The sequence below is a fragment of the Petaurus breviceps genome, unplaced genomic scaffold (genome assembly GCF_028583685.1).
Source record: "Petaurus breviceps papuanus isolate PSGF00001 unplaced genomic scaffold, PetGlider_PUasm1.0 38, whole genome shotgun sequence".
Lineage (NCBI taxonomy): Eukaryota > Metazoa > Chordata > Mammalia > Diprotodontia > Petauridae > Petaurus > Petaurus breviceps.
Genome location: NW_027186304.1, coordinates 20,315,925 through 20,343,085, shown reverse-complemented (window position 1 = coordinate 20,343,085; position 27,161 = coordinate 20,315,925). Strand labels below are relative to the sequence as shown.

Here is a 27,161-nt window from a genome sequence, read left to right as displayed (position 1 = left end):
CAAAAAATTCTCCCGCCGCCCCCACTCAACTTCACCTAGGTGAAGGACCTCTTGGACCCACTCAGGCCTCTCACTGAATACTGTCCAACATTCTCCTCAAAACTACCTGCCACTCTGGGACTCAGGGTACACAAAACATGAGACTTTTTTGCCAGCATGTGTACTAAATGAGGGAAAATGTATCCTGTATCATTTGTCAGGTGAATATACGTCACAGACTATGCCCATAATTTCCTGCTTCATTCCCACTAAGACTACTTGTGCTATATATTTTTATTGGGAGTGGGAAAATGAAGGAACGAGTAAGGGAGGTGTTTAAAGACTGCATGAAAACCCTTTTATTAGGGTTCCAAGTCAGTAGTATTACCTAGACTCTTTCATAAATTAAATGTAAATTTTTTAAATGTTTTATGTAAATGTAAATGTTTTAAATGCTTCCACTCAGAGAACTATCAATAGCTGTGCTTTAGAGAGGTAGCAAAGTAACTGAAAAGTTTTCATTCTAAGATAATCTAAAGCAGGTAATCTGTTCTTTCCTTTTCTTCAGACAGCAGGCTTCAGGTGATCACTGACCCCCAGAGTGTAGCCAGATTATTATTCTGTTAGAGCAACCTAATACACCTACCCCATTAATCAGATCTCCATTTCCACATGTTCCATGTCAAACTGTGCTTGTTTTAAAAAAACAAAAAACAAAAGCCATTCCCCCAACAACCCAAGGGAGGAAGGCAATCTCTCTGGCCTGGAGGAGGAGGGGGAGGGTCCTTTTATTCTTTTGCAGAGCCCTCACCAGGTTCTAAGCATTAGATAGCTGATAGATGAGTTGATCCCTTCCAGAATGTAGTATCTTGACCACTAGTCAAATCAGTGTTGGACTGTATCACTTAGGTTACTCCTCAGGGCGCATCCCTCCCCAGATTCTGCTATTGCAAATGTTGGCTGTGTTTGATGAGCAGACATTTTTGGTTCCTCTGACCTTTTAAAGCTCACAAGATTGTAAACTAATCTGTTGCCTGTAAACTGCAAATCTATTATATACAACTCGCAATTCCTTTTAAATATATAATGGAGTTATCATAAATATATAATAGAATTTCTCCTTTTTTCTCCCTTTCTGCGCCCTAGAAATGGCTATCATTAGACATAGTGTGTGTGTACGTGTAAAACCAATCTATATATGCTTCTATTTATCTGTTCTTTCTCTGAATGCAGATAACATCTTTCTTTATATGTCCTTTGTAGTTATTTTGGGTACTTATAATTATCAAAATGACAATTTTAGCTAAAAGATCATAATACTATATTACAAAGGTTATACAGGAATGGAGGGATGGTTTAACATTCATTTTTGATAAGGAAAGAGCAAATATAAAGAAAAAAAAAGAACAGAGACACTGTTGAGAAGGCTGCATGGTAGCTGAAGATAAAACTGTCATAGCTCTTCATTGACCCAGAGACCCTGAACACTTCTTCCCCCTCACTTGAAAGCTTCCAGAGAAGAGAGAGTTCATATTGAGCCCTTTGTATGCAAGCTCTGGACCATCTCAGCAGACAATCATGAAGCTTCCATGTGGATGTTGCATATGTTCTAAGGACTCAACCCTCATGGGCTAGTTCCCTCCATTATACAATATAGTAAAGAATTCATAGTATTCATTAATACAACAGTTAAATAACTATGAAAATCCAAATTAGTGGTATAAACAATCATCAACATAGGCTATGACAACATAAAACCTAGACTTCATTTTTCCATCTTTTACTTGAGGGTGATATTATGTGGTGGCTGTATGTTTAAGCAGTTTTTCTTTTGCAAGCCAGGATCCTAGAAAACTGTTTCTTTGGGAAGTACAAAATCTCATTGCCTCTCTAGTCAGAAGAATAGGTTCAAATCCTACCTCTTACTAGCTGTGTAACTTGGGCAAGTCATTTTGTTTCTCTGAGACTCAGTTTCCTCTTCTGTAAAATAAGGAGGTTGATGATGAGGTTCCCTGGGGACCTTCTACCTCTAAATCTATGAGCCTAGAAGAATCAACTTGAGTTCAAGTAGCTAGTCTAGGGAAATAATAGCTGTTCATTGCCCTCAAGGTTTGTCTCTTATTGTAGTTCTGGCTGAGCTGAATATCTGCCATGAGAAAAAAAAGCTTGGGAAGGAGTCCAGGAATAGTGGGAGCAACATGGGACTTCACAGCTCAAGAAAGGGGATCATGGAGAACTAGCTAATGGGATTTTAGGTGACGTGGCCACTAGAGGGAATATGGCTCTGATGTCAATTTAGAGCAAGAATTAGAGAAGCTAGAATTTACCAAAAGGGGAGGGCAACTATTGCACGTGTCTTGAAAATGGGCTTCTGGTTCAAGACTGTGATTGTTATACTCAAAGGTAGGTTATCGAAGCAAATTCCACAAATGCTGATACCTCTGCATTCTAGAGATATTCCCAGATATTCTATTTCTCTACCAGAAACTTTGGGTTTAATCTATCATAAATGTAACTGGATTGGGATAACCAAGACCTAAGACAACATCAGTAGTAAAACATTCACCTGGCAAGAGAAGAAGAACTAAAAAAAGATCATATCCATACACATACATATGTATAAAAAAAACTACATTTTTAATGTAAAGATTTTAATGTAATGTAAAACCTTTTCCCCATGCCAGCTTCACTTTGGCTTATTAATAATACCTTAAGGGAGGCAGATGAGGGTCTTAATTTTGTTTAGATTTCCTAATCCAGAGTTCCTTTTAAAGTCATTATCATTAAACAATTCTAGAACAAATTATTCTCCAAAGTAATATGCCTGAATTATTCCTAAATCAAAGTTATTTTTTCCTCATTGAACCTGTATTGATTATGCTGTGTGTTTTATCATGCCACAGTGTGCATAGCTTTACATATATATATATGTATATATAGTTCCTATAATATGTAGCCATGAATACAGATGTTAATTTTATTTCTCAGCCATGACTTCATAACCAGGTGTTGGCATAAGCCTGACAGTTGTCATCAGTCAAACATATTCAGAGACTACCTTTTGCTCTGGGTTAAAATATAAACACCACTTTCCTTCACAGTCGAGTTCCAACATGACTTTAGTCTTGTTTCCTATTCATTCTCTCTTTATACACTGTGTTTATATGTATATATATGTGTATGTATGTGTGTATATATGTATGTGTATATATGTGTGTGTATATATACATATACATATATATATATATATACTGTGTTTTTTAGGCAAATTTTCCTGTTAGCTATTTTTTAACTCAGATTCCATTTCCTGTTTCTCTGTCTTTTTACAAACTACCTATTCCTGCTGTTGACATACACTATCTTCACTTCTGCCTCTCAGAAGTTTTACCATCAGGCCTCACTTCCTTATGTGGAGCTTTTCCTGATTCCTTCAGTAGTTAGTGCTTTCCCTCTCCTCAAGTTAGCTTGCATTTACTTCTCCGTGTACATTTATTATCTTTCAGTTGAATTTAAATTTATCTAATGCAGGGAATGCTTTATTTTTGTCTTTATAGCCCCATTTTCTAGTGTGGAAGGACTTCAGTATACTTCCATATTAATATCCTTCTTGCCGTATAGACTAGGTGCTTAAGTCTATTGTTGCTGTTAGTGAATGGATTCAAGTTTCCAACAGTAGATTCTATATGTTTTGTTGTGTATTATTGACACCTTTAAATATTATTCATAATTCTGTGGTTCTATACTTTTAATTTTTCTCCAAGGACCTTTAATGGTCTAGGTTCATTTTGTTAGTAAAATATAATGTGAAAAAAAATCTACAAGTTATCTTGCTACTTTAACCACCTGACTTTCCGTAATTGCAGAAATATAAATCTATAGATCCACCTTTATTCTAAAACTAGGAAAACAATCATTTTGAAAAATGATTCATTATAATTATCAATATGTTATTCAGGTGCTGAGAAGCAATATGGTACAGTTGAGAAAGGGCTAGCCCTGAAGTCAGGAAGAAAACCTGGGTTTTGGATACTGCCTCTGATTCATATCAGTGTGGCCATGGAAAAATCACTTAACCTCTGAGAAAACTACCTGAAGTGACATTAAGGCATAAGGAATAGACCACTTGCTGATATCCCTCAGCATGGCATTATATATATAGAGAGAGAGTTTCCACACTCTTAAGTTCCCAAAGTCTAACTCCTATCCTCTACTCCCAAATGCAGTTGCTATTAGTGCTGTGACCACTTGTTCAGCGTGTGCGGATGGATACCATTTTTGATTCGTTTTTGCCACTTTGAAATGGATTAAATAATTCAACATTTCTAAGAATTAATATTTTGAATGATTTTTTCCCTTAGGGTTATTTCTTTGCAACCACAGTAATCCATTTTCTCTCCCTTGTCTTTGACATAACCATGACTAAGATATAAAATCTAAATGACAGGAACTAAGGCAGCACCTGTAATTATAGTATATTTTTTGAACTGCTGAGGTTGAAATGTTAAGTTACTGATAATTGAGAATCTAAAAGTTGTAGAGCTATTATATTTACAGTTATGAATACCACTAACTTTCTACTTTTTTCCCCTTTAAAATTTGTATTTTCTCCTTGTAAATTTTTGGAAGCAAATATTTTATGCTTAACTTTTTAAAAGATGCAAATTATGTGGTTTCTAATCTATAACTTCTAATTTTCAGGAATTCTTTGATCATGTAAAAAAGCTTTGGGATGACGAAGGAGTAAAGGCATGCTTCGAGAGGTCAAATGAATACCAACTGATTGACTGTGCACAGTAGTAAGTGTTTGTTTTTTGTGCAATTTACATCCAAGAATGTCATCGTGTAAAATAGTTATGAAGAATAGTTATATTCATGATTTATGCTGCCTACTTAATCCTGCTCATGTTTTTATACATATACATGGGGGGGGGGGGAGCAGGTGACCTTTTTATTATGAGAATCAATAAAAATTTCTTATTTGTTTGGATTGCTTGTCAAAATCCAATAATATCATTATCTGTATTGGGGATACAAAGAACAAATTCACTAGTTAACATCCTAATTTCTTTTTTTTTAATTAAGCTGTCTTATGTTCATCAGAATTTTCATTGTCCTTTATTTGATTTTTCATTAAAATCCTTAAATTTCAGTGTCTTGCATTTCATAGCAGGGACCCAGACTCAGCCATTTATTTCAGTGCTGCCTATACTTGTAATCAAGGCATCAGGTCTTTCTAAAGAAAATAAATGATTATTCTTCACCACAGAACCATGAAGAGAATTCTGATTCATGAATTAACTCTTTTTATCATCTGATAGAGGCATTCATCCATTCTCTTCTGCCGTTACAAATAGAGACACATCTAAAAACAACTAGAAAACAGTTTGCTTCAGGAAATTTTTAAATATGCAAGATTTCTAAGTATTTTAATTACTTTGATACCAAGAATTTCATTAGTACTCTTATATAGCTTTTTCAATAGCTACAAATATAACTTAGTTTTTAAGTGCAATAAAAGAGAAATTTGACATGATGATAGAGGGGAGCAGAAGGGCAGATAATCCAAAAGGATTTACATTTTTCTTTGGAATATATTCTCAGACATGTATTTGAATATAGATTTGACTAATAATCAGGGAATTCACAATACTTCTTACTAAATAATCAAGCCACATTTTGAAGACCTGATTTTGGAGTGCTTGGGGAAACTTCACCATCCTCCTTCTTTACTAAACTCCGGTCCAATTCCCTATTCCCTCCATTATGAGAATGAATAGCATCACCTCCCCAATTGAGAACAACCAAACGTAAACATCAAACAGCAGAAACTGTATAGAGCCTTCTGTAGTAGTCAAGGAATGCAGACAAAAATAAAACAGCCAGCCTCTGCTCTCAAGGATCTTGTCTTCATTCTGTCAAATAAAACTAAGTTGATACTTATGAGAGAGAGGAGGAAGCAATCAAGTGTGTTAATCAAATGTATTTTCTATTCTATTATACTAGGTTTAAAAGATCTTTATTTTGTTAAGAGAAACTTTATAAGTAACACTATAAGATAAACTTGAAACCAAATCATACGGTTAAAAAATATCACCATGAAGAGATTTCCCTGTTGTGAAATTACCTTCAGTGTTTTTCTCAGGTACATTTGATTTGAGACCCAGATAAATCAGTTGTAAAATAATGCCACTAGGAAACATTATAAATATTTTTCACTACAAATAATCATGAAATGTTACATATGATAATTTCTTTTCACTGAACAATCTTTCCACTATTGTGAGAATGTACTTTAGTTTTTAATACTATTTTGTATCAAATGTTTTTGAGAAATAATTTATAAATCTAGATCACAATATTATCCATAAATCAGTATCTATACAATCATGAAATGCAAAAATCTCCATTGTGTACTTTTAGACAGTTACCAAGGACTTTTCCCCAACTAGACCTTTTTCTGAAAAAGTTAAATGGATAATAAATACACTGCCTTTAACAAATATTACTTGCAAATAATTTCCTAGCAAAATAACATTGTTTTGGTGTGAAAGGTGAGGCACCAAGGTATCAACAGGTTAGTTACTTTTTTTATCTTATTACTACCTTTATCACTAAGGAAAGTATTGCAACAAATAAATAAAAGTCTACTGGGCTAAAAAACCACTGCGTCTTTAGGTGACCGTGAAAATTAAAATCTATTTCAGGCCACAGAATTCTTTAATTTTTTCCAGTTTCCCATTGAAAGAGCACAAATAGTAAAACAAATTAAAATGAGCAAAATTTTGTAGTTGTTTCATAAATCATGACTGACTTTGGACAAGTGGGTCTCACGAGAGCCTTTTGGTAAGCATTTTATAGTTATTCATCTGGACTAACGGTTCTTTTCAGTGTCATGTCATGTTAATACTCTCTACTCGAGTGCAAAGTAAATCAGAACCAAGAGGTTAGATGGCTTACCTAATGCCACACAGAGTTAGAAGAGAGGTTGAAATTGAAACTAGTCTCAGTAAACCCATCTTTTTCATAAACTCCATAACTATGCTTCCAGGTTAAAAATTTGCAAAGTAATTATTCCAAATCAAACTTGAACTCTGTTCTCCTTTCCCCAGTGTACTCTATTTTGCTCTGCCTCTTGTTAAAAGGTTATTCCTTGGAGTTGCTTCCTTGGTACACCCCCAGAGAAACCAGAACTCCTTGAAGTAGCTGCAGTTCTAGTGGGCCAAGAGCCATGAGGTTGGATTTCTGGCACAAGAATACAATCCTGAGCCAGGACCTACCTTGAAAATAAATATTGAATTACCCATATGAAATGTTAAAAGGGAAAATAAATCAGAGCAGAAATAGTAGTGAAAAAGTCCCCAGGCATACGTAAATATGCCATTTGTCTTCAGTTTTTGAAAGCTTCTTCTTCCCTTCTCCTTATCTCACGTCACTCAGACATATTACCCTAATATTGCCTCCTTCATACAAGTCTTGAATGAAGTGGTGGCCCCTCTCCTTGCCAAGGCAAACCCTTCTGTGTGCACATTTCATCCCACACATCTCGCATCTTTAGTTCACCGTCCAACTGACGTCACCATTCCCTCTCTAATCTTCACTGTCTCATTATCTATTGGTTCCTTCTCTGCTCTCTACAAAGTTCATGTTTCCCCAGTCTTTAAAAACCCCTGCTTATGCCAATCATCCCCACTACCTGCTGGCTATCAATGCTTCTCTTCTTCTCTGCTCAAGTTCTGGAGAAAGCCATCTGTACTTGTGTCTCCACCTCTCCTCTCATTCATGCCTTCTGCGGTCTAACTTCTGAACTCATCATTTAATTGAAACTGCTTTCCCTGAAGCTGTCAATTATCTCTTAATTGCCCATTCTAATGCCCTTTTCTCAATCTTCCTCCTTCTTCATCTCTCTGCCTCTTGGTCATCCAGACATGGATGTCTTTTGGCATCTCAAACTCAGCAGGTCCAAACAAAAACTCATCAACCTCCTCTTACAAATCCTTCACTCTTTCCGGCTTCCATATTGCCACCCAGGGTACCACCATGATCCAGTTCACCCAGTCTTACAATCTTAGAGTCATCCTTTACTCCTTTCCTCTAGCTTACCTCACCTATCCAAACTTATCAGGTCTTGATATTGCTACTTTCAGATCTCTCGTATCTGTCCCCTTCTCTCCACTCACTCATTCACTACTGTGATTCAGGCCCTCGTTACCTTATGTCTAGGTTATCTTACTAGTCTTCTGGTTGACTTCCCTGTCTCATCTCCCTGTTTTGGCCTATCCTTCTCTTAACTGCCAAAGCGATCATCCTAAAAGAACTGCTCTGACTGTGTAAACCCCTTACTCAGTAAAATCTAGCAAATCCCTATCAATTCCAAGAGCAAATGTAAATCTTATTTGGTGTATAAAACTCTTTATAACCTGGGTCCTTCCTCCATATGCTCCATGATCCAGTGACACTGGCTTCCTTGCCATTCTTCACAAATGACACTACATCTCCTAACTCCATGTCTTTGCACTGGTTGCCTTGCCACCCATGCATGATATTGTCTCCCTCCTCATCTCTAACACTTACCTTCCGAACACTCAACTTAAATCCTGCCTTCTGATGGAGGTCTTTTCCAAACCCTGCTGCTGTTAATGCCTTCCCTCCAAAGTTACCTTCCATGTACTCAGAATGTATTTTTAAGTTCATTATTTACTTCTTTCTATATTGTCTCCTCCATTAAAATGTGAGCTACTTGAGAATAGAGACAATGTTTTGCCTTCCTTTGTGCCTCCAGCTATTTTCTTTGCCATTTCCTGGCACATCCTAAGTATCAGTCTTTGATTAATTGATGGGTATTTGTTTTTAATTAGTTTCTAATTTAAGTCTGAGAATATAGGTTATAAGCAAATGAAAAATTTGAAAATGAACTATCCAAAACAAATTTCATAGCAATTTTTCTTGATTTCCTATTTTACTCACAATGAATCTCTGATCTCAATGTGATTGTTCTTTCCAAACAGAAAAGATCACAAACCACACACACCTACCTGCCTGAATGACTCTTTTTCATTTCCTCCTATTTAGTATCCTGCTGTCTGTAAAATATTTACTTTAGCAAATCAGGCATTGTATTCTTTATGCTTCTAATTGAATTTTTCAAAGTTAATGCATATTAGTAAATCATTAGCAAAATCAAGCTACTCTTACCTACTCAATTTGGGGGTAGCCTTGATCCTGTCAGCAAATCTCGTTGTAGGATAGTCATTGTAATCACAAGAAGAATAAAGAAAATTTGAAGTTAACCACAAGAAGGTTAAGAGAAAATTTAAGTAGTATATGGATCACTTCCAGATTTTGCCTTGTTCCTATAATTAATTCCCTAATCACATCCCCTATTCAGAATACATACCCTTAGTGACAATGTAAGTGATGATGATAAATCATATTTATATAGTGATTTAATATTTATTTGTTTTATTTATTTTTATTATAAACATTTTATATGTAATATAATGTTCATAAGTAAATATGTTTTGTCTATTATCTAATTATATATTCTGTATAGATAGTTTTCACATTAGGCAAATTCAACTTTACATAAAGCATTCTGAAACACACCTATGTTAACTTTTCTATAGAGTACTGTGTATTCTCTCTCACTCCTGTTCCTCAGCTTGACATTCAGTGACCTCCCACCCTACTCCCCAAAAAGCCCTTTTAAGAAAACCCTCCAACTGAAAGCAGAAGAATGGAGGCTCAGGGAGACCACTGCCACCAGATAGAGGCTTTGCTTGAGGCCTCCTTCTCCAAGAGAGAGGAAACTTTTGCCCTGCACCATCCACCTGCCCACCCATGTGTCTGTCTTCAGGCCATCAGCACTTGGAGACCACATGTCTTTCCTCAGCCTGCATATCACCCATATTCTCCTGACTGTGTTCATGTCTGGTTCCCATATGTCTTCTGGCCAGGCCTCCAAGTGGCTAGCCCCGGCCACTTGCAGGTTCCTACTCACCCTGCTCTTACTTCTCTGTCCCAGCTCCCATTGAACTGTGCCAGTACCTTCCTCCATAGCACGCAATTCTCTTTCTTCCGCCTTCCCTGCTTGTCCCATGTCCATTGGCACATTCCCATGAAATAAAAATTGTTTTTCTTAGAGTTCTGCTGAAAGGTCCATTTAGGGAAAACAAGAAGTGTCTGTAATCTAATTTAGTCTAAGAATAGGTATACTCTACTAGTATAGATATAGAGTAATAATAATAATATATAATATAATAATATATAAAATAATGTAGATGTAGAGTAATAATAATAATAGAGTATACTCTACTTGTTCCCCAATGGCAATGGTGAAATCATTGCCAAAATCAGTGGTTAGGAACATAGAAAGAGACCCAGAATAATGTGTTCTCTCCAAAGCCAAGGAAAAAGAGATGGGAAGAATTTAGTAGTATCAGAAGGTAACAGGAAAGTAAGGAGAATTCTGACTAGAGTACTGAATGTAGTGGTTACTAGATTGTTGAGGATCTTTGGGCAAGTTGCTTAACCCTGTTTGCCTCAGTTTCCTCATCTGTAAAAAAAATGAGCTGGAGAAAAAAATGACAAACCATTCCAATATCTTTGCCAAGAAAACCCCAAATGGGACCATGAAGAGCCAGACACAACTAAATAACCAAAGTGAGAAAATATAGACATTGGACAACTTTTTCAGAAGTTGAATAGGTAAAGGAAATAGAAAAAGAAAACTAAACCTGAATGAACTAACTTTTTAAGTTCAAGGAACTGCTTTCTTAGATTTGGGGAGATCTAAAAATATTTGCTGAAAGATTAGAATCCAACAAAGAGGAGATATTGAAGTTACATAGAGAGAGGGCATGGCTTGAGAGAAGAGGTCAACAGTTCAGGTTAAAGAGTTAGCCAGATGGTAATGCTGCTAAATATTTTTGAGGAATGAAGAAGATATGACAGACAGATCAAGTCTGATCTTTTCTATGATCTAGGAAACTAGATAATTTCAGTAAGTTTTGAATATTGTTAATGTTAAGTAAAAAGAAAGGATTTGGAACAATTGTTGGGGGAAATGATATCAGGTATTAATCGGAGCATAGTAGAATTAATGTCACACAGCAGTAATGTCCCAGGTGAGATTATGTACCATGAATTTATAGTGGAGCAAATCCTATTATTTTAATTATTTTTCTCACTGATGATCAGCAGCCCTGGAGCAAGAACAGAGAAATTAAGTAGTGGGAATTTGAAGATTTTCAAATCGATAGTGACAAAAAGTCAGAATGGTGAAGGATTCTGGTTAGTAGCAAAAAAAAAAAAACCCAACAACATGAAAGTAGCAGATCATGGAGTCAATGTTGGCAAATAAAAAGCATTTATCAAGTGCCTGTTGTGTGCCAGGCACTATACTGGCCATTGAAGATACAAATTAAGAACAAAAAGACAGTCTCTGTCCTAAGGAGGTTACATTCTAATGGAAAAGATAACACAGAGAATAGAGCTGAATAGCGGTAGGGGAGGAGAAATTACCTATACAAGGGGCATGGTGTTCAAGTCTAAAAAGTCAGAAGCAGAGTTGGGAGAGGAATTAAAATTGACTTGGCTGGACTTCTCCCCAAAACGGGAACACTGGGAGGAATTCATCAATGGAAAAAGAGTGCCAGCATGGGAGAGGGATGTTCCAGGTTGAGACAATAGCTGTAGTGTGATGGGAAAGTCTGTAAAGCCAGAAACAGAACCTAGGAGAAGAGTAAATGCTGGGTGTGGAAGCATTCACGTGAAGGCAGAGTGAGAGAGATCCCCTGGGAGAGTAGGAATAGAGAGCATAGGTAGAAAGCTAGAAGGCTCTAGTTAAACTCTAGCCAATCATTCAGAAAACCCCCACATAGATAACATAATTTCCCCTGTTCCCAGTTTCATTATCAGTACTATCATAAATAAAATTATATCAATTGATGATATTGATCATTTTATTTATGTTGGTATTGATAATGAAATTGAGTACAGATGAAATGACCTAGGTAAGGAATACTAATTTTGAATTGGTAAATAGAACCAGAAATACAACTTAAGAATAAATTATACTACTGCTGATATAACATTGGGGAAGGGAGGGAGGAGGAAGGAGAGGAGTAAACCCTAGGGTTTTTTTTGTAATGGGGGCTGGAGGAGGGCTCCTTTTATAAATTTGTTGTTGGAACTCCCAAATATAAATTTATACCAGTGATCCCCTTCCAAGCCTCAGTCACTTAAACTACAAGAAGCTGGGAGAGCAGGCACTTCCCTGCTAATCAACAGCCTATTAAAAGCAGTGCATCGAGGGGCGGCCAGGTAGCACAGCGAGTAAGAGCACCGGCCCCAGAGTCAGGATGAGCTGGGATCGAATCCAGGCTCAGACACTTACCACCCACCCAGAAACACCTGGTGGTGTAACCGTGAGCAAGTTACCTAAACCCAATTGCTTTAAAAAAAAAAAAAAAAGGCGGTGCATCAAAAGGAAGAGTGATAGGTAATGAACATGATCAACATAGAGAAGCATATTTCTCCATAGAGCCTTTTCTGATTGTGCCATCTGGAAGTTATCCTTCCTCCTTGGAATTCTTATAACACTTTATATCTTGCACACATTCAAATTCTGAACATGTCGTCACTGTCTTACTAAATTATTAGATTTTTTTTTTTTGCTTTTTGGAGGGGGGAAGGCAGGACAATTGGGGTTAAGTGACTTGCCCAAGGTTACATGGCTAGTAAGTGTTAAGTGTCTGAGGCTGGATTTGAACTTAGGTCCTCCTGACTCCAGGGCTGGTGCTCTATTCACTGCACCACCTAGCTGCCCCAAATTACTGGATTCTTTAGGATAGGAAGCATGTCTTATTCTTCTTTGCAGCTTGTCTCAACAATTGGCATAATTCCTTGTACATTATAAACCCTTCAATAAATGTCTGTTGGATTGGGTATGGATTAAATTATTATGCCCCATACAAACACCAAAAAAAAATACTACAATTTGTGTCCTCCTATTTTCCAGTCTAGCACTGACATTCCTTATTTTTCTTTTAAGAAAATTGATCTCTTGATAGAACAAATGTATTTTGTAATATACATGCATGTGTATGAATATTTTTACAGATATAAATTTAGAAACACTAGATAGGTACTTCAGCCTTTCTTTTCTCATTCTATTCTTGATCCATTCTTCCTTTAAATTTACTTCAGTGTTCTATTCATGTCCCATTTATTCCTGCCATCCCTCTCCCCCACTTTCTATCTTCCCTTTATGAAGGATTAAAAAAATATTAATGGAATTTTCCACTGCATAAATAATATGAATAACATAAGCTTGTTAATAATAATATTGATGTGTTTGTTATTTCTCATTAGAGTATAAGCTCCTGGATGGCAGGTACGCTCTTGCTTAGTTATATATATTTGTATCCCGTCACTTAGCACAATGCCTGGCATGTAGTAAGCCCTTAATCAGTGCTTTATCATCATCATTGTTACTTCATTCTTCAAAGCTGTCATCTTCTTTAAAAGCACAGACCGTGGATGTGCTCTGAAGAGCTAAGCTTTTTCTGTAGCAACGTGTTGTTCTTTCATTGGGTGGCAGGAATAACGAAGCATTAAGGCATGAGCTGGCAAAGGAAACAAAAGAGCAATGAGGCTTAGGTGGACTGGAAGGGAGTGGGAGATGATGGATGTTACGTTGTGTGGGTTGTGCAAAGAGCAGAATCTTGAACTTTCTGTAACAAGGAGAAAGCCAAGAAAGTTTTTGACTAACAGATTTGTGGACAGAAAGGTAGACAATATTAGTGTAAATGGGTAATTTTGAGTTGGACTGGAGAAGAGGAAATGTGAGTAATGAAGACAAAGTCCTGTGCCAATATAAATTTGTATTGTGGCCATGGGGAGGGAAAGGATACATTTTAAAGCTGTCTCCAGTTTGGAGACAGAAGCAGCAGAATATAGAAAAATGAAAGAAGATAGGTATTGATTTAGGAGTGTTGTCAGACTCAAATAGAGACCAATCCGTGAAGGCCACTTATTAACTTAGAATACCGCAAAGTAACATTACCTATGTTGTATTATTTTTATTTGTTTTTTTTTAATATTTCTTATATATTTTAATCTGGTTCAGGCTACACTCAAGGGTTTTGTACTGGTAATGATAGGAAATTATAAGAAAAATGAGGGAAACTTGGTGGACTTGGCAAACAGTAAGCTACTGTTAACCTAAGCATAAGTTTATTGGAAGAAAGCAGACAAATTTCAGTATTTATACTGTCAGAAAGAGAGTTGGGATGAAAATGCCTGATGTGGAGAAAGAACGACTTAGTAAATTACCTAACTAATATGCTATATACCATTCCCTACCACTTTAAGAGATAATATATAAAAGAATGGTAACGGATAAGATTGTTTTGACTTGAGTTGCTTAATTCTCCCTAAAAATGGGGTAAACCAAAAAAATCTTAGTTTTCAAACTTAAGATCATTTCACTCTGGCCAGAGGAAATGAGTTAAGGAGCCTGCCTTGTAGCTTTATCATGGACACGGTGCTGGACAGGGAAATACTCTGGGGTAAGAAGATAGTTAGTGTTCACTAGAACTGCCTGCACGTCTTTCTTTACATACATACTGATCCCCCTAGATCATCACCTGACTAAGTTGTCATCTGAAGGAATAGGGATTCAAGCTTGGAAGCTAAAAGAAAACCGAAGTTCTACAGCTCACATCTCTCTGATTTGGAGACAAAGAAATTGAAAGTCAGAGGAATTGAAGTGACTAACACAAGGATCTCATGGTTGATTAGAGTTAGAGATAGGACCAGAACCCAGCCTCTTGACTTCCAGTCAACTCTGCTAAATCCACTTGTGTGTATGTGTGTGTCTTAACATGTGCCTCACTGTTAACTAACCTTTCCAATTCTAGGCCCTCCAAGTTTCTGAAATATTTAGATAAAATAAGGAGCGAGCCAGAATAAGAGCACAAATAAAGATGGTTTTGATGAGAGCTGTCCCAAGATGTTCGGGTTTTTTACTGAGACTTGTACCTCAGGAGTATTGCTTGAGATTCAAGTAGTTTTGGTGGGAGCTGTCTGAAATTTTTCTGTTACTTATTTACAGTCTTATTCAGTGCATTTCAGAACACTGCAGGAGTTATTGATTGAGCCATTAAAGGGGAATAGAAAAGAGCAAAGCTGCAAGAGTCCGCCAGTGTCACAGATCAGGTGATTTAGTTCAGTAGAGTGGAAAAAAAAAGTAGAGAAAAAGAAACTCTTGGTTCCAATTCCATTTCTGCTAGTTCCTTCAGCTTGCTTTCATTTTTACCTCTAAAACCAAATCTTTGTCACATTCAGGTAACTGGAATCTATTTATGAGAGCAGGGGGGAAAGAATATTCTTGGTTCAGTGTGAAAAGTTCAGTTTTATCAACAATGGAATTGGTTGTATTTAAGATTCATTGCTCCCAAATTAGTCTTTGTTGACAAGACAGGAAGTGAAATTGTATTAACAAAAGGTAAAATTGTGAAGTAGATAGTTTATATCAAGCACCTCTTATTCCTGTCTATTTTTGTCCCCCTTTCCCCTTTTTAATCCTTTGGGGACCCTTTTCATAGCATTGTCATCAGAGCCTGTGCCCTCCATCCAAGAAATGTTGTTGCTATGACGCCTAATCCCTTAAAAGTTGCTTGTCCTAGATCTCAACATTTTAGGGTATCTGAGACTTTCAAAGTGGTATTGATACCCTATAGGTAATTTAATAAACTAATGGGCATGGACTCCCTCTCTCCTTTCCCTCCTAGGTTAACAGTGACCTGGACATATGACCCCACAGTTCTGTATCCCAACATGGAAATATGATGCTCATGGTCTGAGATTCAGGCCTAGATGACTGGAGAGGGCTTATATTGGAGACAAATCAAGGGTGTGGGAGATGACCTGTATCTCTCCCTAGACCTAATCACTATGGACCAGCACTACTTAGATAATCTGTACAGTCTTCCCACACAAAGAAAGTTAGAAATAAAATTATATTTTCTTTTTCTTCCCTTCTATTCATTTATTTTCTTGACCTCAACTATAGGAGGGAAGAAAAGGGAATGAACTAGTACTTATTAACTGTTTACTATATGTTAGGTTATGTTAACTATGCTAGGTGTTTATAAATATTATCTCATTTAATCCTAACAGGAAACCAGAGAGTTGGGTCCTATTATCATCCCCATTTTGCAGTTAAAGAAACTGAGGCAAGACAGAGTTTAAGTGACCTGCAAAAAGTCACACAGCTAGTCACTCTGTTTGAGACTAGATTTGAACTCAGGTTTTTCCTGATTAAAAGTCTAGAATTTATTCTACTGCACCACCTATCTGTAAATCATCCATTTATATTTGTCCCCTAACTGAATAGCACCTATCACAGTTTTCAGTAAAGAGATTATGATTGTCTGAGACACATGGCTCAGCCTATGCTAACCGCCAGTTATCGGTGCCGATCCTAGTTTATCTGATGAATTATATCATGTGATTACCCAGATCATAGAGAGTTCTGACTTAGAAGAATCTAAATTAATGAATTTTTTTTTATTTTTAAAAACTCTCCTCAGAAAGTAAAAAAGAGCTCAGTGACAAGTATCAAATGAATTATAAACCAAATTTTGAGTCTTAGAAACATGTTGAGTAAGTTTTCAACATTGTCATTCAAAAATAGATTCAGTGATAAAGGATGAAGTGGAGACACTGTGGTAAAGGCAAGGATTCTTGTTAATGATCCATGAATTAAAGCTGTAGTTTCCAGCAGGAGAAGCCTCATATTCTACCTTTGATTTGTCCCCTCTCTCAACATAGCTGTCATATTAGCATATCACAGAAAATTTAGGATAGATGAAAAACCATGACCAAGCTGGATTTTCGCCTTGAGTTCTGACAACTTGACTTGTAACGGAAGAAAGATTTGAACTATTTCTCCTTATAACGAAAATCATGCAACAAGTCTCTGCTTCACACTGAGAAGAGTATTTCACAGCTATAAACTATTTTTAAAAACACAGTAAATTCTTGAACATCTGTGAAAACTTCTCTTCCAAAGCCAATAGATGACTTTTTACTCTTTATTTCTCAGGTTGCTGTATCCTATTTTTTTATACCTGTTTAATAATATTTTTTCTCTCTAAGCGTTTCGGGAGCCTTCTGATGTCAGATGTGCACTACACATAGATGTGCATCTCAAATGCATTTTATAGTTATATCGCAATAGCATATTATTGCAGATAATTGTGATCATCAATATGTTGCTGTTTCAGCATTTTGGGATAGTGAAGTGGTTTGCCATTTCCTTTTCCAGTTCATTTTACAAATGAGGGAACTCAGGCAAACAGCATTAAGTGACTTGCCTCGGGTTAGACAGGTAGTGTCTGAGGCCACATTTGAACTCGAGTCCCCCTTGGCTCCAGGCCTGGTGCCCATCTGCTGTACAGGCTAGCTGCCTAGTCATAAATACAGCATGTGCTAGAATTAGGAAAAAATAGACGCAGCTTTTTTCTCTCTTCTCCACAGCATCTAAATCGTCTTTAACTTACCTAGTAATGTGACTAACTGAATAACTGCTTCCTATAATCTCATCTTTCTGTTCTAAAGTATGACATTGCTATATTCTTGGATTACCCATTTCCTATTTATGTATTTGCCTTTTGTAAGTTACTGCTCTATTTCCTTAAAGAATTGTCCTAGTGACTAACCTCTATAGAAATGAAAATGAACAGTACACAGAAGAGGCAGTGGAGTGTGGTAGAGAGAACACTGGATTTGAGGTCAGACATGTTTACTTGTGTGACCCTGGAAAGTTAATTAAACTCTTCGAGACTTAGCTCTGACTGTAAAATGAAGCAATTAGTCTAGGTGACCTTTATGGTCTCTTTCAGTTCAAAATCCACCATTCTCCAATGCACACACATGAACAATTTAAAAAAAAACAACCTCTGACCCTAGAATTTAATTGATCCCCCCAAAAAAACTTACTTTGTTTCAAAGATATTGTCTTTGAGGGTGGCTAGGTGGTGCAGTGAACAGAGCACCGGCCCTGACATTAGGGGGACCTGAGTTCAAATCTGGCCGCAGTCACATAACATTTACCAGCCATGTGACCTGAATTCAGATCTGACTTCAGATATTGCTAGCTGTTTGACTCTGGGCAAGTCATTTCAACCTTTTTGCCCCAGTATCCTCATTTGTCAAATGAGCTAAAGAAGGATCTTTGTCAAGTAAATCTCAAATGGGTCATGAAGAGTAAGACGTGACTAAAAAAATAACTATACAGCCACCACTAACATTAACATTACCAGAGGGCATAAATTAGAGACAATTAAAATACATAAAAAGGAAACATTAGTGATCAAATTATGTGAAAACCAATTTATTAACCATTTTAAAGGGCAATTTCATATACTGTATCTTGGAGATTGGTAGACCATGACACATAGTAGATTTCATAAAGAAGGATCCAGTGTAAAAAATATCATCACCCCTCAATCACTGGAAAATTGAATTCAAGAATGTCTACATTGTGCTTTTCCAAATTACACATATTTTCATAGGGCATAGGGGAGGTGTTCTCCATCATATATCGGATTCCAAGATTTGAGATTTTATAGACTTTTTTAGGTTCTTGATTTTGCACTGTGAACAATAAGTGGCAGAAACAGGACTAAGAACACTTTTATGATCCATATTCCAGATCATTCATTCCTCTAGCAGCAAAGCTGCTATATAACCTTATACTACCTGTAGCCTCTGAATGGTCTTAGGGTTACTTTCTTACTTTGTTAAATCCTGAAGCACAGTAAGCTGTGAGGTTAATATTATTTTTCTGACTTTTTAAATCTGAAGAAACTCAAGTATGGATCAAGTTCATCTAACATAGATAAAAATGAAGACTTGAGAATTGGCAGAATTAGCCAGATATCTTAATGAATGGTCTTTGGTAGTATGTTGTATATAGATTTTTCTGGCCTATCTCCATTTTAAGATTAAATGGGAAACATAAATTATTCACATGTAAAAATATGGGTCCATGTATAAAACAGACTTTGTGTAATGTGTTAGATCCAGCAGCCCTGAAAAGTGTTTATATATACATATATAATATATATACATATATATTATTTACCCACACACACATATAAAAATCACCTCGATAGCATGATTCTAAAGATTAGGAAACTTCGCCTAAGAAATGCTACCTTTCTTCTGAAAGTTTCCTAAACTTTCCTAAAGTTTCTCCTGAAAGTTTCCTAAAGTTCCCCACAGATTTTATCTCTGTTAAAGATGTGAAAAAAGAGGAAAAACCTTAAGGTGTTATTTGTCTTCACTTCAGCGTAAATTTGTTTTGCTTTGCTTCCTAGGGGCAGGTTTTGATAGGGAAGGGATTTAAGAATATGTGAGACTTTTTAAGTGGGTTAGGATTCTCTGAGTTATTTCACAATTTTGCCTAGGATTTGGGTTGGGTAAATTCTATTTGTATCTGTAGATTATCTGAACTTTTATAAGTTATGTAGTTTACTATAATGTTCCCTATTACTTAAAGAAAATTTTTAAACACTGACTTAAAGTTGCTTTTGACAGCAGCAGGGGCTGAAATTAAGGTGTTTTTTCAGCCAAATAGGTAGAACCCATGCCATGCTAGCCCCACAACGCGCCAGCAGTTCTCATAATCACTGACCTAGAGAGACCACCTTGGAGAGAAATGGCGTAATCCAGTCTCCTGGTCCTCAGTCTTAGGTGTTTCTGATGAGGCTGCTGAGAAGAGTGCCAGTTGTGTTTGTGATTTATGACAGCACAAAAAACAGTTCTGTCTATACGTGTGAAAGCACTGTGGGATACTTATTTCCATCTTGGTTTAGCTGCCCCTTAAAAATAAATTGATGGTTTGAGAGGAAAGTGAATTAGCTCTGTAACCCTTCACTTACATCAGAGATTTACTCTGTAATTTAAGAATTTTACATGAAGTCCAGCTTCATAATATACATTAAATATTCCAGCATTTTAATTCTCAGCTATTGAAATTCACATGTGCCACCAAAGTGAGACATCAAATTCAGATGGACTGTCTTAATTCCCCAGTCTTCTGGTACTCCTCTCCCAATCACCTTATACCTACTTTGTGTGTGTGTGTGTGTGCGTGTATACACACATATGTGGTGGTGGTATTTAGTCTTAAAGTCATGTCTAATTTTTTTGTGACTTCAGTTGGGATTTTCTTGGCAGAGATACTGGAGTGGTTTGCCATTTCCTTCTCCAGATCCTTTTACAGATGAGGAAACAACAGAGTTGTTTCACACAGCTAGTGGGTGTTTGAGGCCAGATTTGAAATCAGAAACTTGAAATAAGGTCCTCCTGACTCCAGGGCCAAGCACTCTATCGACTGCACCACCTAGCTGGCCCAAACTGCTTTTAGTTGTGAACAATTTTAATAATTTATTTAACTTCCTAAATAATTATTTTTTAATAATACTAACTAGGACACTGAAAGGCATATATGTGTGGACATGCACATGGATTACAAATCTATGTACATATTACTATGTGTATGTATTTATGTAGTAATGTAAAGGTAAACCTCAGTCTACATTCTATTCAAAGCAAAGTCAGTCTGATGAGAGGTATCTAATAAAGAACAAATTTTTTCGCAATGTACAGTTGAAGCTGTACATAAGTACCAAAGAGAATTCGGCTAAGTACGTGTTCAGAACCGTATAAAATTAACTAGGGAAGACTTCCTGGAAGAGATTAACTTTATATTAGGCTATTGAGAAGAACGTGCTTTGAAAAAAAAATCTTTGTAAAGTTTCACTGGTCTAAACTGCTTTTTTTGTTATTATTCATTCAGTCAGTCATGTCTGAGTCTTTGTGCCCCCATTTGGGATTTTCTTCACAAAGATACTGGAGTTGTTTGCCATTTCCTTCTCCAATTCATTTTACAGAGGGGAAAATGAGGTAAACAGGGTTAAGTGAGTTGCTCAGGGTCATACAGCTAGTGTGTGAAGTCGAATTTGAATTCAGGTTTTCCTGAATTCTGAACCAGTACTCCAGCCACTGTATGACCTAGCTGCCCCAAACTGCTTTTAGTTATGAACAATTTTAATAATTTCTTTAACTTTCTAAATAATTTTTGTTTGTTTTTTTAAAATAATGTTAACTGGTTTACTGAAAAATATAATGACATTGTAGACAGAGAGCTTGCCATAGAGTCAAGACAGCTTGATTTCACTTACCACCCTTAACAATTACTGAATGTATGACCCTGGTCAAGGCACCTTATCCTTCAGTATCCCAGGCATTCCCTCCAAGACTCTAAGCTGCAGAGAAAGAAGTTGATTGGCACTGGTAGAAGAAATTCCACCTTGGTTAATTCTATTCACTGGTAAAATTATCCCATTAAATGACAATAATTCACATAGCATGTTAAATTTTGCAAGATTTTGTCCTACCCGACACTGTGAGATAGGTAGTGGTATACGGACTATGATGCCTCTTTTATATCTCAGAAGGTGTCATATAACTGGTCACTGATCCAGTAAACTTTGGAGCCAGGATTTTGACATTTGTGTCTTGTGATTACAACTCCAACACTCCCCTTCTACCATGTTTCCTCTATATCACAAATGAACAGAGTTCAAACTGATAAATACCTATAATGTGTTGAGTATTGCACTGAAACACAGAAAACCTAGATTCTGAAAGTCACCATTTGACCCTTAGTAAGTCATTTACTTGCTTTGGACCTTAGTTGCTAATACAGCTTTCCTAGCTGCAAAATCAAGGATTCTAATGATCTTAGTCAAGCCTCCTAAGAATTTAAGCTTGTTAAAATAGTATCCTGGTTTAAATATTAGCTTAAGGATAGACTTAATATGACTTCAGATGTCTAAATACCCAGTGGAAAAAAACAAAAGCATAAAGAATGAAGCGTAGTTGAAACAGAAAGTAGAAATATAAGTATTCCATCCCAGGAGCCAGACTCAACAGGACTAGGGTTAGTTGAAAAGTATACTTTATAATTAGAGTGGTTAAACCATGGAAAGAGTTGCCTCAGGAGATAGAAATTTCCCCATCACTAGAAGTGTTTGAGCAGAGGCTGGGCTTGTTAGAGATTTTGTAGAGAGGATTCATGCTTCAGGTAGAGGGTTGAGATTCCTTTCAAATATAAGAATATATGGTTCTGTGACTTTTAAAATTTATACACATTTATGTAATTACATATGAGATGAGATTCAATCACACTAACAGAAAACAGCACTGCAGCCTTCATTAGAAAGATAAGCTTCCTTCAGGTGTTCTGTTTTTCAAATTATGTCCTTGGGACCTGTCCTTGGGAACAGTTGTGACAGGCTATAAAATTTAACTGAATAAAAATGTTGATTATCCTTCAGTTGCTAAATAATAAAATCATATTTTATGAGCACAAAAAAATTAATTCAACCCTTCATTTTATTTAAAGTTCTTTTATTTCTGTAATCTTCATAATACTTAAAAGTTCAAACAGACTGCCATGATCACCATTTTCTTCTTTTTTTCCTCGAGATTCCTCATCCCATTTCCACCCCAGCCACCTAGTATAAAGAAAAACAAAGAATTTTCTTTTGGGTCTGAGCATGTAAAGGAGACACAAATTTTCTAAATGTAAAAATTCACTATATTAAGAAGAAAATTTTGCTTTCCAATTTTAGGACCAAACTCTCTTTTTTCAATTTGTTTGGAAAATAATGGCTCCACCAGTGGAACACAAGCTCTGGCAGACCCTACCAAGCTGGAAAAGTTTCCAGTGCTGGGCCCTTGGTGATGTTGTTTTCTGATGTCCAGCCCAACTTAGTTCATAGAGATTCATCTCCAAGTTAGTTATGGGAATGATACGTTTTTTGGCCTCAGCATCTCTAAGAGATCATCTTACTAGGGTGCAGAAGCGGTGCAACTGAGTCCATGGAAAGAATAGTCACACCAGAAAAAAATATCCTTGGGGTATAAAAGCATAGAATCAACAATTTCAAATATTGACTTTTTGCTTAGTGGTAGCCAAGGAAGATGGGAAAAGGATTAACATTAGTGAAATTTAAAGGGCGGGGTTCTCTTTGGAATAATTTAATAAAGAATGATATATCGAAGATAAGTTTAATGTTCTAACTTGGGATGTAAAGGGCAAGGGAGTGAAGTGTTTATCAGTGAGTAATAGACTAGCTAGAATTCTTTTAAAAATAAGAGACCTTTTGTAACTATGAAATGTTACTAATAGTAAAATATTTATTGTGCAAGCACCTGAAATAAAAGCTTTTTGCCATTTTTTTATGCTTTGCCAAAAAAAAAATCATTTATTGTCCTTTTTCTCTCTGAGGCACGGGGATACAAAGTAACTCACTCCAGGTCACAGGGACAAGAAGTAGCAGTGTTGGATTTAAATCCTGGTCCTCTGATTCCAAATCTAGTGCTCTTTTCACCATACTGTTGCCTCCTCCTTCAACATAGAAAGGGAGACATTTAAGCATTTGAACATAAGTGAAAAAAACACTGTCATAGATGAACCCAATGTAGTCAGCAAAATGTGCCACCAATAAATCTTGTCAGTTTTCATAGCTTCTGCCACAGTATTCCCTACTTCCCCACCCCCTGCCTCCTAGTAATAGAATATTATACTTTTGTCAGAGTAGAACCATCTCAAGCGAGTTTAGATAAAGATATACTCTTATAGATATACTTATAGATATACTCTATCATTCTTTCTTAAAATATGATATAGAAAGATTGAATAATTTAAATCCTTAAATTATCTTCTTTTGCTAGCTAAAATATTTTATTTCCTTCTAAAAATATCTTTCATTAGAGTTCCTTTTTCCCTTTTCTTAGGACTACCAGGAATAAATAAAATGAGTGTGAATATCATCAAGTCAATAAGCATTTATTGAACTCATATTCTGTGCCAAACACTCTGTTAAGAATGTAGTGTGTGAAGGAAAATAAGGTGTAAGAAGACTGGAAAGGTAGGAAGGGGCCAAATTATAAGAACTTTAAATGCCAAAGGACTCTGTATTTAATCCTAGAGGTAATAGGGAGCTACTAGAGCTTGATGTATAACAGGATGACATGGTCAAACCTACATTTCCAAAAAAATTACCTGTGCACCTGAGTGGAGAATGTTATAGACAGAGTGAGACTTGAGGTAAGGAGACAGATCAGTTAGAAGGCTATTGTAGTCCATTGAAGAGAACTTACTACTGTTCTGGTTGTGTGAGTGGGAAGAAGGGGACATAGAGAGGAGATGTTGTGAAATGACATATAACTAATAGTCACTTTTCAAAGCTTTTTTTCCTTTATTAGGAGTCAAAGAGAAACTAAAGAGTACTGCATGTGATGATCTTGGCATCTTCTTTTAAAATGTAAAGTCTGGCTTATGTAAAAAAGTTTCAGATCTTTTTTTTAATAATGGAAAGTGGAAAATAGAGGTTATTTGGAGTTTAGATGGCTGTTTATCCATTTGTAAAGTTAAAAGGAAGTGAGTAGATGATGTTACTGTCACTTCACCTAAAATGTATCTACTTGTCACTTTTTGATATTGAACACAAGCAGAGAAAAGGGGATAAAAGTCATTATAAATGTCTGTGCTGTGTATGGCTGTGCTGTTTTTCACTCGTGCAATTTGCATGCACCGTCCCTGCACCATCCCTCTGTGTTCACTGCTACCATCCATGTTCCTCTCAGATATAGAGAGATAGCTACACAAATGTATCTTTGGGTTTTTATGCAGTAGATACAATGTGTAGTCTTTATCATATGAAAAATATTACAGGTATTATTTCGTATCCTCTTATATTTGTATTCAATATAAAAAGTTAGAAATGGATTTATTTTAGATGGAATAACAAAATTTCCTACTTACCGATTTAATAAATAGATATAAATCTCTAAACTCTGGCCAACCTCTATATTCCATTCTTCATTATTTTAAAAGATTCCAGAATTCTAATACAAAACAGGACATGTGTATATACATATATATTTGATATGTACTGGTGATTCTGTGAGTGTAGGGAACTGAAACTCTCTCCAAAGATGCAGATTGGCAACTCTCCTGAAAATTATAGTTTTATTACTATATGTATATTTTTATTTGTTTTTAGTTTTCAATATTCACTTCTATAAGATTTTGAGTTCTAGATTTACTCACCCTCCCCAAGATGGCATGCAGTAAGATATAGGCTGTGTGTACAGTCATATTAAACATACATACACATTAGTCATGTTTTAAAGGAGAACTAGAACTGGGGCAGCACCAGCCCTGGAGTCAGGAGGACCTGAGTTCAAATCTGACCTCAGACACTTAACACAAAAAATTAGCTGTGTGACCTTGGACAAGTCACTTAACCCCAATTGCCCTGCCTTCCCCCCTCCAAAAAAGCAAAAAAAAAAATTTTTTTTAATTAAAAAAAAATAGAAACAAAGGGGGAGACCACAAGAAAGAAGAAACCAAAAAACGGGGAGAGAAAAAATAGTATACTTCGATCTGCGTTGAGATTCCATAGTTCTTTCTCTGGATATGGAGAGCATTTTCCTTTATGAGTGTTTTGGAGTTGTTTCAGGTCCTTGCATTGCTGAGAAGGGCTAAGTCTATCAAATATGGTGATCACAAATGTTATTCTTGCTGTGTATAATGTTCTTCTGGTTCTACTCACTTCACTCAGTATCAGTTCACATAAGTCTTTCCAGGGTTTTTCTGAAATTTGCCTGCTCATCATTTCTTTTGGAACTGTAGTATTCCATTACATACCACACTTGTTCAGCCATTCCACAATTGATGGGCAGCCCCTCAACTTCCAGTTCTTGGCCCTCACAAAAAGAGCTGCTATAAATATTTTTGTACATGGGGATCATTTCCCCAATTTTATCATCTCTTTGGCATACAGAACTAGTAGTGCTCTTGTGGGGTCAAAGGGTATGCACAGTCTTATAGCTCTTTGGGCATAGTTCCAAATTGCTCTCCACAAAGGTTGGATCAGTTTGCAACTCCACCAACAATGCATTAATGTTCCAATTTTCCTCCATCTTCTCCAGCACTTATAATTTTACTGTTTTGTAATGCTAGCCAATCTGATAGGTTTCATGTGGCATCTCAGAGTTGTTTTCATTTGCATTTCTCTAATCAATAATGACTTAGAGCATTTTTTCACATGATCATAAATAGCTTTAATTTCTTCTCTGGAAATTGCCCATTCATATCCTTTAACCATTTGTCAGTTGAAGAATGACTTGTATTCTTATAAATTTCTGTCAGTTCTCTATGTATTTTAGAAATGAGACCTTTAGGGGCAGCCAGGTGGCACAGTGAGTAAGAGTGCCCACCCCAGAGTTGGGAGACCTGGGATCGAATCTGGGCTCAGATACTTAGCACCCACCCAGAAACACCTGGCCATGTAACCTTGAGCAAGTTACTTAACCCCAATTGCTTAAAAATAAAAAAGAAATAGACCTTTATCAGAGACACTGGCTATAAAAAAATTTTCCCCAACTTTCTCTTTCCCTTCTAATCTTGGTTGCATTGGCTTTGTTTGTGCAAAATGTTTTTAATTTAATGTAATCAAAATTAACCATTTTGCTTTCCGTGATGTTCTCTCTCTTCTTTGGTCAAAAATTCCTTCCATTTTCCTGACAGGTAAACTATTCCTTGCTCTTCTCATTTGCTTATAACATCATTCTTTATACCTAAATCATTTACCCACAAAAATTATAGTTTTAAAGAGTTTCTTTGACCACTGACAAATTAATTTCAATTCAGTAAACATACTATACTTTGTATGAGCATACAAAGATCTTCTCTCCCTACCCCCCATAAAAAGGTCCTAACTCTCAAAGAGTTTATATTGTTTAGAGGAAAACCACACACACACACACACACACACACACACACACACACACACTAGATAGATAGAGAGATATAGATATAGAAAGATACATAGATAGATGGATACATAGATAGATACATAGATGATAGATACATAGATAGATAGATCGATAGATACATAGATACATAGATGATAGATAGATACATATATTACATATATACATAGATAGATACATAGATATAGATAGATGGATACATAGATAGATGATAGATAGATAGATAGATAGATAGATAGATAGATAGATAGATAGAT

The 27,161-nt window shown here is 36.2% G+C and overlaps 1 protein-coding gene across 5 annotated transcripts in view; it reads left to right on the top strand.

Annotated features, from left to right (window-relative positions):
• The window catches only part of GNAL (G protein subunit alpha L), a 529,947-nt gene that overhangs the window by 389,224 nt on the left and 113,562 nt on the right, over window positions 1-27,161 (top strand). For all 5 annotated transcript variants that reach the window (XM_069099618.1, XM_069099621.1, XM_069099619.1 and 2 more), the window contains one exon: window positions 4,678-4,775. In XM_069099618.1, coding sequence (XP_068955719.1) covers window positions 4,678-4,775 — 98 coding nt within the window. The remainder of the gene's footprint in view (window positions 1-4,677; window positions 4,776-27,161) is intronic.